At 42.0% G+C, this 13,398-nt stretch overlaps 1 protein-coding gene across 5 annotated transcripts in view; it reads right to left on the reverse strand.

Annotated features, from left to right (window-relative positions):
* The window catches only part of KDM3B (lysine demethylase 3B), a 129,990-nt gene extending 117,477 nt beyond the window's left edge, over nt 1–12,513 (reverse strand). For 3 of the 5 annotated variants that reach the window (XM_043520378.1, XM_038413883.2, XM_043520377.1), the window contains exon 1: nt 12,168–12,513. In XM_043520378.1, coding sequence (XP_043376313.1) covers nt 12,168–12,506 — 339 coding nt within the window. In that variant the 5' untranslated portion in view covers nt 12,507–12,513. Of the gene's footprint in view, nt 1–691; nt 791–12,167 lie in introns of those variants that run through there. The other 2 variants (XM_038413884.2, XM_043520379.1) reach the window with 1 other exon arrangement.
* Nucleotides 12,514–13,398: the final 885 nt, after the last annotated feature.

A 13,398-nucleotide genomic window follows, 5' to 3' on the forward strand; every position in this document is an offset into this window, starting at 1 on the left:
TAAGTTAACAGTTCCCAAATACTGGTCCATGTGCCACTGAGCAGCGCTTGGTAGCGGTATACAGCAAAATAATTGGTCACGAGTACCAGACTCTCCTTTTTTCTGCCTGCTCAATTTCATTAAAAAACAGTTGTTGCAATCCCACTGTACCTGAGCCATTAGCCAAAAATTCAGGGTCTTGCAGTTTATTCCAGTCAAGGGCAGAAAATGGGGGATAGAGTCAGGTATTTCTCTGATGCAATTCTGATTTATCAGGTCCTGTTTCCCTGAACACAGCAAAATCAAACAAGAGTGTCTTTGCTCACAGTTCCAAGACCTTTTTTCAGTCACCATTTGAACCAAAACATGTCTCAGCATCATATTCCCAGTGTTTGTTCTGAGTGCATCCTTGGCTTTCACTGCTCCCAGCTCTATGCCTATTTGTCATATTTTCTGTCTCTCATATGCACCTCTACTCAAACAATAGCCAGTGAAACCCCTCTACTCATATATGCCTGTGTTTTGGGTGGAGGCTTTTATTGTTTCAGCTTTCTAATTCCATGTAAGAAGCTATTAAGATTCTCTAACTATCTTGGGCCTGATCTACACCTAAAATTTAAGTCAACCTAGTCATTAGCTTACAACCTGTGGTCTGCAAACCCCTGGGGGTCCACAGTCTATGTCTAAGGGGTCCGCGATACGTTGTCATTACCGTAGAACGGTTTTCAATCTGTGATCCACGGAACCCGAGGATCTGCAAACTGTCTAAGACTTCCAAAGGGATCTGCACCTCCATTTGAAATTTTTTAGGGTCTGCAAATAAAAAAAACACGGTTGAAAACCACTGACCTACCTACATCACTCAGTGCTGTGAGAAATTTTGCATCGTGACCACCATCAACCTAACCCTCCCCCCACTCTCGTGTAAACTTAGCTAGGTTGATGGAAGGATTGTTCTGTCAACTTAGCTACTGCCTTCTCAAGAGAGATGGATTACCTATATCAATAGAAAAACCTGTCGACAAAGGAAGCATCTACACTATGGCATTACAAAAGCACAGCTATAGCACTGTAGCTGTGCCACTGTAGCAGCTGCAGCTCAGACATAACTACTACCCTTAAATTAAGGGTAGTAGTTATGTCCAATCCATAACACCCTGGTTCTCAACTTTGCCCATTATCACAATGGACTAAAATGGTGACAACTCTAAACAATCCATCCCAGACAGAAAAGTTAATTTAACAAATTACAAATGATGCAATCTTAACTATTCATATGTTTACAGAGTAAATGTCAGGATATTTTCCCATCACCATTCCAAAAAGATTTTCCTCCCATCCAAATCTCTTTGGAATGTTCTGCTTCCTGATTTCCTTCCAGCCACCCCAAGTCCTTTGAGTTCTTGTCACTAATCCATAAGCACTAGCATCTATATCCAATATGAAAAGACATTTTGAAACAAGGGTAGACTAAAACAAAAGCAATCACAGGAGCCTTTTTGAATTCTGAAAATGCTAAATTATACACTGCTGACCACTGAAATGGTTTCCCCTTTTTCACACAACCTATGCAACAATCGTGCAATATTGGCAAATCCATGTTCTTCCACTGGAAAGGAGCCCTACAAAATTTTATGCATCTGAGAGTGTCTGGAGAGTTGGCCAGTTCTATGCAGCCCCAATTTTTTTGGTTGTCATTGGAAATTCCCCTGCTCATTGAAGTTACTTTGGGCACAGAATCAATCTTTTTGAAACAACTCCTTTCTTTAGGTTCAGTTTCAGAAAGACTATTTGTAAAGGTATCACTTCTCATTCAAAAGTTTTAGCACGCATCAGGATCTCATCTAGATAAAATAAACAGGGCATGAAGAGGCATGCCATGCAATTCCCTTTCTACTATCCTCTCAAATGTAACAGGGGCATTGTACAAGCCAGAAGCCATCACTTTAAATTGCTAGATGCCTTGTCCTTCTGTGAAAGCAGTCTTTGTAAGCCTAGTAAGTTGAGCCACTTTTCTAAAACCCAGTATGGAAAACCAGACAACCTGCTACAGCATCCAGGGTATCAGCCATTCATGGTAATGGATACAAGTCCTTTAAAGTCACTTCATTTAGTTTTTAGTAGTTCACACAAAATCTGGTGCTACATTTTTCTTAATCAGAACTGTGGATGAAATCCAAGGACTGGTTGAAGTTATCAGGAAGGCATAACTGAACATATCAATGGCCTATAAGGCCTCTTCCTTCTTTGCTACTGATAAACTATGTGGTGACTGTTAAAGACAGATACTGGAGGAAATCAATCTTCTGTTGGATAGTGCAGTACAACCTACATCTTTGTTGGATCAGAAGAACTCCTCCCAATTCCAAACCAGAAAGTCTCTTAGGCTGTTCCGTTGCTGCTCATTTAAGCATATAGCATCCTGGATCTCAAAAACAGATTTCGACTATTCCCTATCTTTCCTTTGCTGGAAAGCTACTACAGAATGTAGCTGCCGTTCTGGTTTCTGCTCTTGAAGGCAGGATCACTTGTTCATTGCAAACCAATTTTTTTTTTGCACACCAGCTTTTTTTCCATCTAGACTACAACTTTTAAGGATTTTCCACAGACTGAAACCGTATTATGCCTTTCCAGGTATTTATTATAATTAGCCATAACGAAATCCAAACACACTCATCCACTATTAGGATCTGCTATCAAGACTTGCCTGAATTCCAGTGGTCCATTTTCCCACAGGTGTACATTCCTCGGTCACTGTCTCCATTTGAGACCAATTAGGTGATTCAGTTTTGGATCCCCAATTTGCTAGCCTTGTTAGCATGTCTGGTCTAATAACTTATGTTTGAACCAGTGTCCTCTATTCCCATGGATTTCATAGATCCTATTACACACTCAATAGCCAAGACCCCGTTATAGTTTAACCACTCAGACCTAACCAAAAATTGTGGGGCGGATCCCTGTATTTCCAAGCTTGCTCCTTCAACTTGGTGTTCCTCCTGTCCCAAACTGGGACGTTTCACTAGGAAGTTGTGATACTCTCTCCTGGCTAGCCTTATGTTTCTAACAATACTTTTTGTGGCCATTTTCCCCCCACATTACCAGCCTCCCTTAATTTTTGCATTATTGCAAATGTTTCTTGTTTTACAAACCAGATTTATCGCTTTTGTTTATTGTTCAAAAATGTTACGAACTAGATTAGAATCTCTTTCCCCATCGTACATTTGACACAGAGCTATACTTGGGAGCTCACGGTGATCAGCATCCATCTTCTTCACTATAGGTTGCAACCTCTTTTGGTGCACAAACCTCCATGGGTCCTCTGCCAATTCAGGTGGAGTGTCTACGTTAAGTAAAGCAGACTGTTAAGAGTTACAAAGGGATTTCACAAAACCAGGGTGACTGGGCAATAAAATGGCAGATGAAATTCAAGGCTGATAAATGCAAAGTAATCCCAATTATAGATCCCATCACTGTCTGTAAATTAGCAGTTACCATTCAGGAGGAAGCCGTGTTGAAGATGGTGAAAGGAACGTGTCTGAACATGCAGGATCTTCACGTTGGTAAACTTTTATTTCATACTTCTTTCTTAAGGACTACCTGTCTTCCTTCTGAATTATTCTTGAATTCTCAAGTTTGAGCAAAAACAGTTGTTACTCTATGGTACTATCATTTTAGATGTAGTTGTGTTAAAAAATAAATAGCTGAAATAGGTAGATCTTCCTTTTACAATTTCACCTTTAAAGTAGTAATGAGTAATACTAAATGAGCAGTATGGTCGTAATAATTAAATAACTGCATTCACTTTTTTTTATTATTATTATTATTATTATTTATTATTAAAGAGAATCCATCCTCAACATACAGGATTCTGAAGACTATCCACCTTCAAGATCACCATCATTTTCTATAGTTTCAGAGTTATCTGCCAATGATAGCTTTTCAGTCACATCATGTATGTCACATAGCCACGGTATATCACCTGTAGCAAAAAGGAAAAAAAAAAAAAAAAAAAAACACCCTCCATCATCCAGAAACAACCATAATTAAGTTTGTGATAAGAACCAGCAGATTACAAAAAGAGGTAATTGATGAAAAAATTGCCCAGTTTGTTCATGCAACAAATTCTCCTTTCCATAAGATGGAGAACCCACACTTCATTAAAATGGTTCAGTCATTAAGACCAGGATGCAGTCCACCCAACAGAGCAGATGTCGCAGGCAAATTGCTGGATAAAGTGTATGAAAGAAATTGAGCAGTATGCAAAAAGGTCAAGAGGGTGAAATTGTTAATCTGAGTCTTGATAGGTGGAACGATGTCCACAATGATCCTGTTGTACGTGCTTGTGTGACAACAAAAGGAAATGTCTTCCTTACAGAAACAACTGAAATGTCAGGAAATGCACACACAGCAGAATACTTACAAGAAGTAGCAATAAAAGCTATAACAAACTGAAAAAAATTCAAAATGTCTAGTACGCAGCTTGGTCACAGACAACGCTGTAAATGTATCCAAGATGAGAAGAAATTTAGAAGAGTCCCAAGCTAATAACATACGGTTGCAGCACTCATTTGCTGTACCTCCTAGCCAAAGACTTCAGTGTTCCAGAAATAAACGCTAATGTTGAAATTGCAAAATACTTCCGTAACAACCACTTTGCAGCAGCTGCTCTGAAAAAAGTGGGAGGAACCAAGATAACTCTCCCACAAGATGCGCGACGGAACTCAGCAGTGGACTGTTTTGAGCACTATATCAAGAATTGACCTAATCTGATGGCAGTTTGTGAACAAAACTGTGAAAAAATAGATGACACTGTCACAGCCAAAGTTCTCAACATTGGGCTTAAGAGAAATGTTGAACACACGCTGAGTACCCTGAAGCCTATTTCTGTAGCCTTGAACAAAATGCAAGGAAATCATTTCTTTAATGCTTGTAATTTAACTGTCATTGCATATTTTTCTTTTTAAGATCTCACGCAGTTCCTTCCAAATTTCAGGAGCATCAGCAATAAAACACCTAATGGGACAAGCACTATCTCCAGCTCATTTTCTTGCAAATGAATCAGTACCAGGGTCAAACCTTAACTGCTGAAGAGGAGGAGCTGGCTATGATATGGACATCCAGCAATCATCCCTCCATAATGCCAACTATAATAAACTTCAGAGCTAAGGATGAACCATTCAAAAAAAAAAAATTTATATATATATAAAGAAAGTCACACCAGTGAACTGGTGGAAGTCACTTAAGCACTTGGATTCAGAGACTGTTGAAGTAATCATCTCACTTTTAACAGCAATAGCTTCTTCTGCTGGTGTAGAAGGAATATTTTCTTTCTTTGGACTAATTCTTTCCAAATTGAGAAGTCATTTGGGACCTGAAAAAGCAAGAAAGCTTGTTTTTCTTTTCCAGTTTATGAACAAACAGGAAAATGAAGGTGAAGACAACTGAGTTAACTGCAGACGCCAATATTTTAAGTTTCTCATGTTGACCTAGCTGACATAGTGGATTTAATTTTTTTTTTTTAAAATATTACATTTAACTATTTTAGTTAACAATTTTAGAAAACTTGAATGTAACTAAATTCAAAAATTCATATGCTTGTTTTGTTAAAATATTACACGTTTGCTGTTGAAGAAAAATTCCATAATACATAACATTGTTTTAGTTAAATAAAATAATTTAAATGTCTGTCTGGTGATGTTTTCCTCCTTATATACAGCATGGCAAGAAAATCCTCCAAATATTAATGTTTAACCCATTGAACTGGAGATATTTATGAAGTCATTAGGATATGAACTATCTGCTTCAATTACCTTTGGTAAATGAAATAACCAAACAATCATAGGTTTTCTGATACAGATGTAAAACTAATCTGAGAAGTTTTCAAAATAAATCACTTAAAAATGTATAGTGTGCACCTTCTAGAAATGGCACCTACATCTATCCGAGTTGTGAAGAATATGTATTAAGGTTATAACAACCAAGAACGCACTTTTATGTAGAAATCCATGATTAAATTGAATCTTCCTGACTAGTGATTTAAATCAAATCCACCCTTGCCTTGCATTTGTTTTGGGAAGTGACACGTGCCTATGTTTTGGGAGGAGGCTTGCTATTATTTCAGCTTTTTGGTTCCATAAAGGAAGTTAATGGTTTCTTACCATTATCTTAAATGAAGGGTGAGGATTATGCTCACCCCACAGCAATACATTAAATACTTTTCTGAAGTTAATTTTTTATGTTGATTTCTGTAGTTGCCACCATGATGATTTCATGATTATAAATATTTGGTGTATGTAATCCGGTTAAGTGACAAAGACCTCCAGGAGGTTGAGTCATTTTGTACTCTGCAACAATGTGTCATAGTTTGTGGCTGCCCACATAGAGGTAGTCCACTATGTCAAAAATGCCACTGAAATTCTGCTTCAGCACAAATTCCATGTTCAGTACGAAATCAGTTAAAAAGGCTCCATCACATTTGCAGTAAATCAAACCCAGGTTGACACCGAGTGGGGTCTGAGACAAGATAGTTATTCGTCACTTTCTCTGCAGACTCTGAAGCTCGCCACGTGCCCTCTACTGTAAATCCTTCACCCAGTAAACTTATCTACAATAGGCAACGTGAGGACAGATGACTACGTGGTGGATTAAACAAGTCTTTAACGGTAGTTAGGGCACATCACACAATTTTGTTACGAGCTTAGCTACGCTTTCCTCTCTGCAAGCACTGGGCAGAGCAATATTGCAGAGAACCAGTAATCATGGTAGGGGAGTATATTTAAGTGTGCCTGAAATAATACGCATGGTGGAATTAAGCTGTATGTCGATCATTTTTGTGCAAGACTAGTGAGACCATTCTGGAGGGCAATATTCCACCACTGAATAACAGAGTGCTGAGGTTGAAGAGCATAACGTTTGGCATTGGCGTCCCATGTTGTTCCAGCCACTGAGAAGGAAGATGTCCATAAAACAATTTTGTTATTAAGAAGTGGCCCACACTCTGAAAAAGCATGCCTTGGATTTTAAGAATACCTGTAATGCTGATGGTCATTAGGAATTTTAATGTGTGTGAGCTGGTGTGGACATTTTCAGTGTTGATGGACTGTTAAATTTGAGTTTAACAACCTCAGCAGAGGCATAGATTGACTTGGAGAAACTTTTATTATATATTGCTGTTGCTTACAGCCAGATATCATCAAGCACCCTTGGCACTAGCCGTTTTGATGCCCTGGACTATTTAATCTCTGAAACACCTAGTTCAATTTCCCTCAAATTTCACAGAAAAATTCTATCCTTGAGAGAGACCCTGCAAACAAGTTTTCAGGAAAAATGGTTAAACTTTAGCAAGGTCAGAGGACAGGGGGAAAAGCTAGCTTTATAATGGAAAGGGAGTTTAAACTGTAAGTGTGTATAATAAATTAGCATGTCTACAAAATATTATGCGGTTGCGCAACTAGGCTTCATTCTTGTGTCACCACAAGCCCCAGGCAAGAGAACCAAAACTCCAACACAGAGCTTGATGGAACCTTTTCTCAAGAACAATGTGCAACCAATGATCACAGTAGACAACCCAACCATTACAGCGTTCCTAGTAGTGGCAGTTCCTATTATGCTGTTATCCTCAGCTCTGGAATAAATAAGCGGTAGTGAGAAAGCAAATCGTATAAGATTCAGCAATGGAGGGAAACAGGATGAGAGCTGCAACACTTACAGTGCTCTTGAGCAGGCTGATACCAAGGGCTATGATTTCACAAAAGTTCTTACTCCCCAGACTGCTAGCAGGCAGGGAAGCAGGTTGCCCAACAAAACAAAAATCAAACAAGGGCTACACAATGACACCACCAGGTGCTGCACCATGATAGCAGGAGCTAACCAGGCTACTTTGTGAAAATCTTCCCCCATGTAGTGATTCTGAGATACATAAAGCTCAATAGGAAAACCTTGCACCAAGATGATGTTAAAATAGGGGTGCAATATTGTATAAAACCTGTATAAAATTAAGGCTGGGATGAGCTGAGAGCAGCATCACTTAAAGAGGTCACGTCCTTCTCACCAGAAGGAAAACAAAAAAGCTGTTAGAATCTCAGCCCTCCAAAAACTCTGAAGAACAATGACAGATACAGCAACAAAACTATCCTTCCAGAAATTGGTCAGAGGAAACAGCCCAGAAACTCTTAAAAAGTATTCCCAGCAAAGGCTGGGTTCCTGCTTTTGGGAGATGTGCCTGTAGAGCAGATAATGCGCTATAGCAATCTTTCAATAAGAGCGAGTTCACAATTAAAGCAACTTGAAATAGTCAAAGAACTTGTATATTAACGTATTGGACACAGTGCTCACACAGCCCAGAACCTCATTTAAAATCATGTCTTCAGCATTTGCTTTATGTTTATCCTGAATGCAAACGCCTCGCACCTGTTCCAGATGCCCAATGACTGTATTCAATTAGGAAAATCAGGTCATTCCACCTATTTTTTTATCTTCCAAGTGCCCAGTCACATGCCAGGAACCTCAAAAAAAAAAAAAAAAAAAAAAAAAAAACCACAATGCATCTACCCCAAAGAACACACAATCCAAAAACTGACACAAGCAGTCAGCGTCAAAAGCGGGAGGAGGAATCAGTAAGACTTGGACAGATTAGCAAATAAAAAGGGATGCTAGCCATTTAAGTTTCATAGATTCTACAGCCAGAAGTGACCATTGTGATCTAGTCTGACCTCCTGCATAGCACAGGTCATAGAACTTCCGCAAAACAATTCTTAGAATAAAACTCTTCGAAAAATATCCAATCTTGATTTAAATACTGTCAACCCATGACCATTGTTAATTGCTCCAATGGTTAATTACTCACTTAAAAATTTACACCTTATTTCCAGTCTCAATTTGTCTAGCTTCAATTTCCAGCCTTTGGATCGTGTTATACCTTTCTCTGATAGGCTGAAGAGCCCATTATTAAATAGGTGTTCTCTAGTTAAGTACTTATAGACTAATCAAGTCAACCCTTGACCTTTGTTAATTTAAAACAGATTGAGTTCCTTGAGTCTATGACTGTAAGACATCTTTTCTAACTATCTAATCATTCTTGTGGCTCTCCACTGAACCCTCACCAATTTATCAACATCCTTCTTGAATTGTGGGCACCAGATCTGCACACAGTATTACGACAGTGGTTACACCAGTAGCAAATGCAGAGTTAAAATAATCTCTCTACTCCCATTTGAGATTCCACTATTTAAGGTCAACATTAGATGAAAATGAAGTCCCAGTATAATGGTGTGGGCAAATGGATTGATTACCCACGATGACCCCCAAATCTTTTCCAGAATCTCAGCTTCCTAGAACAGAGCCCCCGGAATGCAAGTATGGCCTACATTCTTTGTTCCTAGATGTATATTATCATCCCTCACGCTTTTTATAGATGATATGACAGAAGAAATTCCCTGCCACCAAAGACTATGGCAAGGGAGGTAGCTTTAACAGGTTCAAGAAGGATGTTCCACAGACAGCTTGGAAGAAGATAAGTACTTACAACAGGAGAGTAAAGGGTTATCAAGCCTTACATTACTGGCAACGGGGAGGGAGCAAGAAGAAAAATAAAGGGAAAACAAGTTGGATGTACATAGGTGCTATGATATAGAGCACTGAAGGCAAAGATACTTGTCCCCAGATTTTGGTTTGATTTTTCACCTTATGGGCTGAGTTACCAAAGGCTTTCCAAAATGTGCTCTCAGTACCTGTGGATAAAAATTGGTCAAATCCAAATGCAAACATTAGAGATGACTTTTGGGTGAAGCGTGTCTACAAATTCACTCAACTCTGTTAGACGGAACTTCAGAAGAAAATAAAAAAAGAGAGTACATAAAGGATTGCATAGTTTATGAATTCCTCAAGCTGAAAGCAGAATAAGTCTCTGGTATTGCAGAAATAGAAACACTTCTGTTTCCCCAGATTGGGTCTAAAGCTTCCAAATAACAGGGATCTACTACACGCTACCTATGATAATAAACAAACCTGAATACCTTTCTAGCAAAAACAGTTTTTTTAACAAGGTTTTATGCACCCAGACACTAGGGGTGCAACCCACAAAGGTATTTAGGCACTTAAGTCCCAGTTTTGGCTCCACTGCAATCCACAAAACTCGCACTGAATCTCGTAGGCACCTAAACTGACTCAATGACTAAGATTTCAGGGTAAAAGTTCCCTCAGTGGCTAAGTTTCTGCATCTGAGCATGCACAATACTGCCTCGCTCTAGGCATCGGGACACCTACCTCCCATCTAAGTCCCAGAGCAAATCATGAATCAAAAGAAGACAGGTGTTTGGCTGCCTAACTTGCACACAGGGCCTGATCTGATAGGCAAACTCAAAGCACGCCTAACAGATTGGGTCCCATTCAAAAGCCGCCAAGAGTAAGTGATAATGGTAGTAGAAGTTGCTCACCTTAATACTTTCAGCTCAGTCATTAGAGCACTTGCCTAGGACACCCAGGTTTAATTCCCCCCTTCTATGCCAGAGAGGAAGAAGAGAAACCCCTGTTCAAATCACTTCTTCCCCTCTGGCGGGGGGGGGGGGGGGGGAATTTAAATTGGGTCTCCCACATCCCAGACACGTACTCCAACCACAGGGGTAAAAGTTATATAGTGGACACCACCAGCTCCCTCCCTGTGCGTGCAGAAAGGCAGGTGCTTAACTCATTCCTGCAAGAAAAGCATTAAGCGCCTAACGCACTTGACTCCATGTGGCAGGTTCCTGCTCATTCATGGATCAGACAGAATAGCTAGGTGCCTCCCTGCAACCTGGACTTAGGTACCTATCTCTGAGGGGTGGGAAAGGCTTAGCACATACCCTGCTCCTTGGCACCTTCAATTGGCTAGCTTAGGTGGCTCCCTGCCTGGCATGCTAGTTTTTATGGATTGGGTTCTTGGAAATCTAGCTCTACCCATAAATTGTACAAAATGCTTAAGAGCCTAACTCAAATGAGGAGTACTTGTGGCACCTTAGAGACTAACAAATAAATTTGGGCATAAGCTTTCGTGGGCTAAAACAACTTATGCCCAAATAAATCAGTTAGTCTCTAAGGTGCCACAAGTACTCCTCATTATTTTTGCTGATACAGACTAACACAGTTAGTTAGTGGTTACACAGCTACACTCTGAAACCTGTAACTCAGTTTTGTGGATCATGGTGTTGTTCCTGTTATTTTCTAGGCACTTCGATGCTCAATATTGCAATGCCTAAATCCATAGACCCCCACCCTAGCAGATAATCAGAAACCTCTCATTTCTATTTCAGAATTTCTCACAAATATTGCAATTGTACATTTTACAGGTACCTTATTAGCCAAACTCCTCCCCCCAACAGATGCTTTTACCCAAATGAGATGACACAACCATTGGAACCACTCCTATATTCAGCCACCCCCATCCCACTGTGGTCAGACTCCTCAAACTTACAGACGTATTTGTACAGAGTGAGTGGGGAACTTCAGTGCAAGTGTCTTAAGTCAATGCAGTGTGGGTGCACAATACACTATTTTCAAGTGGCCAGATTATATTTCAAAGTCAAGATGCTAAGTAACATTTAAGGCTACATATGATCTTTGGAAAACTGTAGCAGCAATGAAATTCTTTTCAGCTCTACAGAACCTCATTGTATAAAACCACAAAGAAAGGCTGATTTAGAAAAAAAACTTGTTGATCTAATCCACATAGAAAGGGTTTGGGTTAAACCTTCTCAGCTATTTCTGCCAGACCCAAATCCTGCAGAACTGAGCTAGCGCCTAACTACAGTGTAAGTGAAATATACGCTGCAAAAAGCTAAGAGAGAATGATACACGAAACACGCCCAATACTCCCAGCAACACTGGACGGAATAGGCGCAAAATGCCCCTAACAAGGCGCTGCGTTAAACACCCTAGGCCGTTATCGAGACAGGAGTACGAAGCAACATGGGGGAGGCGGGGTAGTTTTATCAACCTGAGGCATCACCCAGCGCCGCGGGAAGAACGGCCCCAGCCCACAAGGGGAAGGGGACAAAACATCACGACTGATCCGCTCCCCCCCGCACCGCATAGGCCCAGGGGGGGAAGAGACGAGACCAGGCCTCGCCGGGATCCCCCTGCCGTCGCCGCCCCGCTCGCTTAAGCCCCCCGTCTAGGCCCCGGGCTTCCCCAAAGCTTCCCCCGCCGGGTCTCACCGCCAGGTCCTGGGGCACCGCTCCGCTCATGGCCCGCACGGTGCCGCTCCGCCAAGCCCGAGAGGGCAGGGCAGGCCCCGGCTCCAGCCCCACCGCTTCACCCTCACCCGGACTAGACGCCAGGAGCAGCAGGAGCCGCTTCCCCACCGGGGAAGCCGCCGCATCCGCCATCCCCGCCGGGTAGGAGCCTCCCCAACGGTCGCCGCCGCCGCCCCAAACACCAAGCGAGCGGCTGCCCCGCGCTGGGCCTCTGAGTCCGAACACCGCCCGCCCCGATCCCGGCATACACCGCGCTGGCACTAAAGCCCCTTCCTCCTCTGATCCCAGCATGCACCGCATTAGCCAGATCCGCTCCCGGCTTGCACCTCGCCAGCCTCACTTCCCTCCCAATCCCGGCGTGCACAGCGGGACCGTTTCCTTCTGACTGGCCCACCGAGCCTTTGACCGCTCGATCTGCGCAGCTTGCCGGTGAGCCCAGCTTGCCCCGCGACCCACGGGACGGACCTGGGCAGCGTAGGGGATGGGGAAAGGAATAGATAAGTTCATGGAGGATGGGTCCATTCATGGCTATTAGCCAGGCTGGGCAGGGAGGGTGTCCCTAACCTCTGTTTGCCAGAAGCTGGGATTGGGCGACAGGGGATGGATCACTGGATGATTCCCTGTTCTGTTCATTCCCTATGGGGCACCTGGCATTGGCCACTGTTGGAAGACAGGATACTGGGCTAGATGGAGCTTTGGTCTGACCCAGTATGGCTGTTCTTATGGATGCTCCTGCTGAGACTTGGCCCACATCTCTAAGGGACACGGCTTCGGGTGGCTGCTGCTGTTCGGAATTTTCTGTCAGGCGAAGCAGCGAGGGCCGGGAAGTGCAACCATCATCCCAGAGTTCTGACTAGCAACCTGGGGCCTGCTCTGCGCTTGGCTGGCACAACTGTGTCAGGGGGGTGAAAAAAGTCACACATCCTTACACACCCTAAGTGTGCTGGCAAAAGTTCTAGTGTAGATATAGTTATACCATCAAAAGAGTTGTTCTGGTGGCATCGTATACTTTGTTCTAGGAACTACGGTAAGCAAAATAAGTCTTGCTAGTCTAAGGTGAATCTCCACTAGGAGTATTTGCTGTATGGTATAGTTTTACTGCTAAATACTTTCTAGTGTACACAAGGCCTAGGCTATGCCACCGAGAAAACTGTGGTGGCATTGATGGGTGATGTCTCTGGGGACATGAACA

Source organism: Dermochelys coriacea, chromosome 8 (assembly GCF_009764565.3).
Source record: "Dermochelys coriacea isolate rDerCor1 chromosome 8, rDerCor1.pri.v4, whole genome shotgun sequence".
NCBI lineage: Eukaryota > Metazoa > Chordata > Testudines > Dermochelyidae > Dermochelys > Dermochelys coriacea.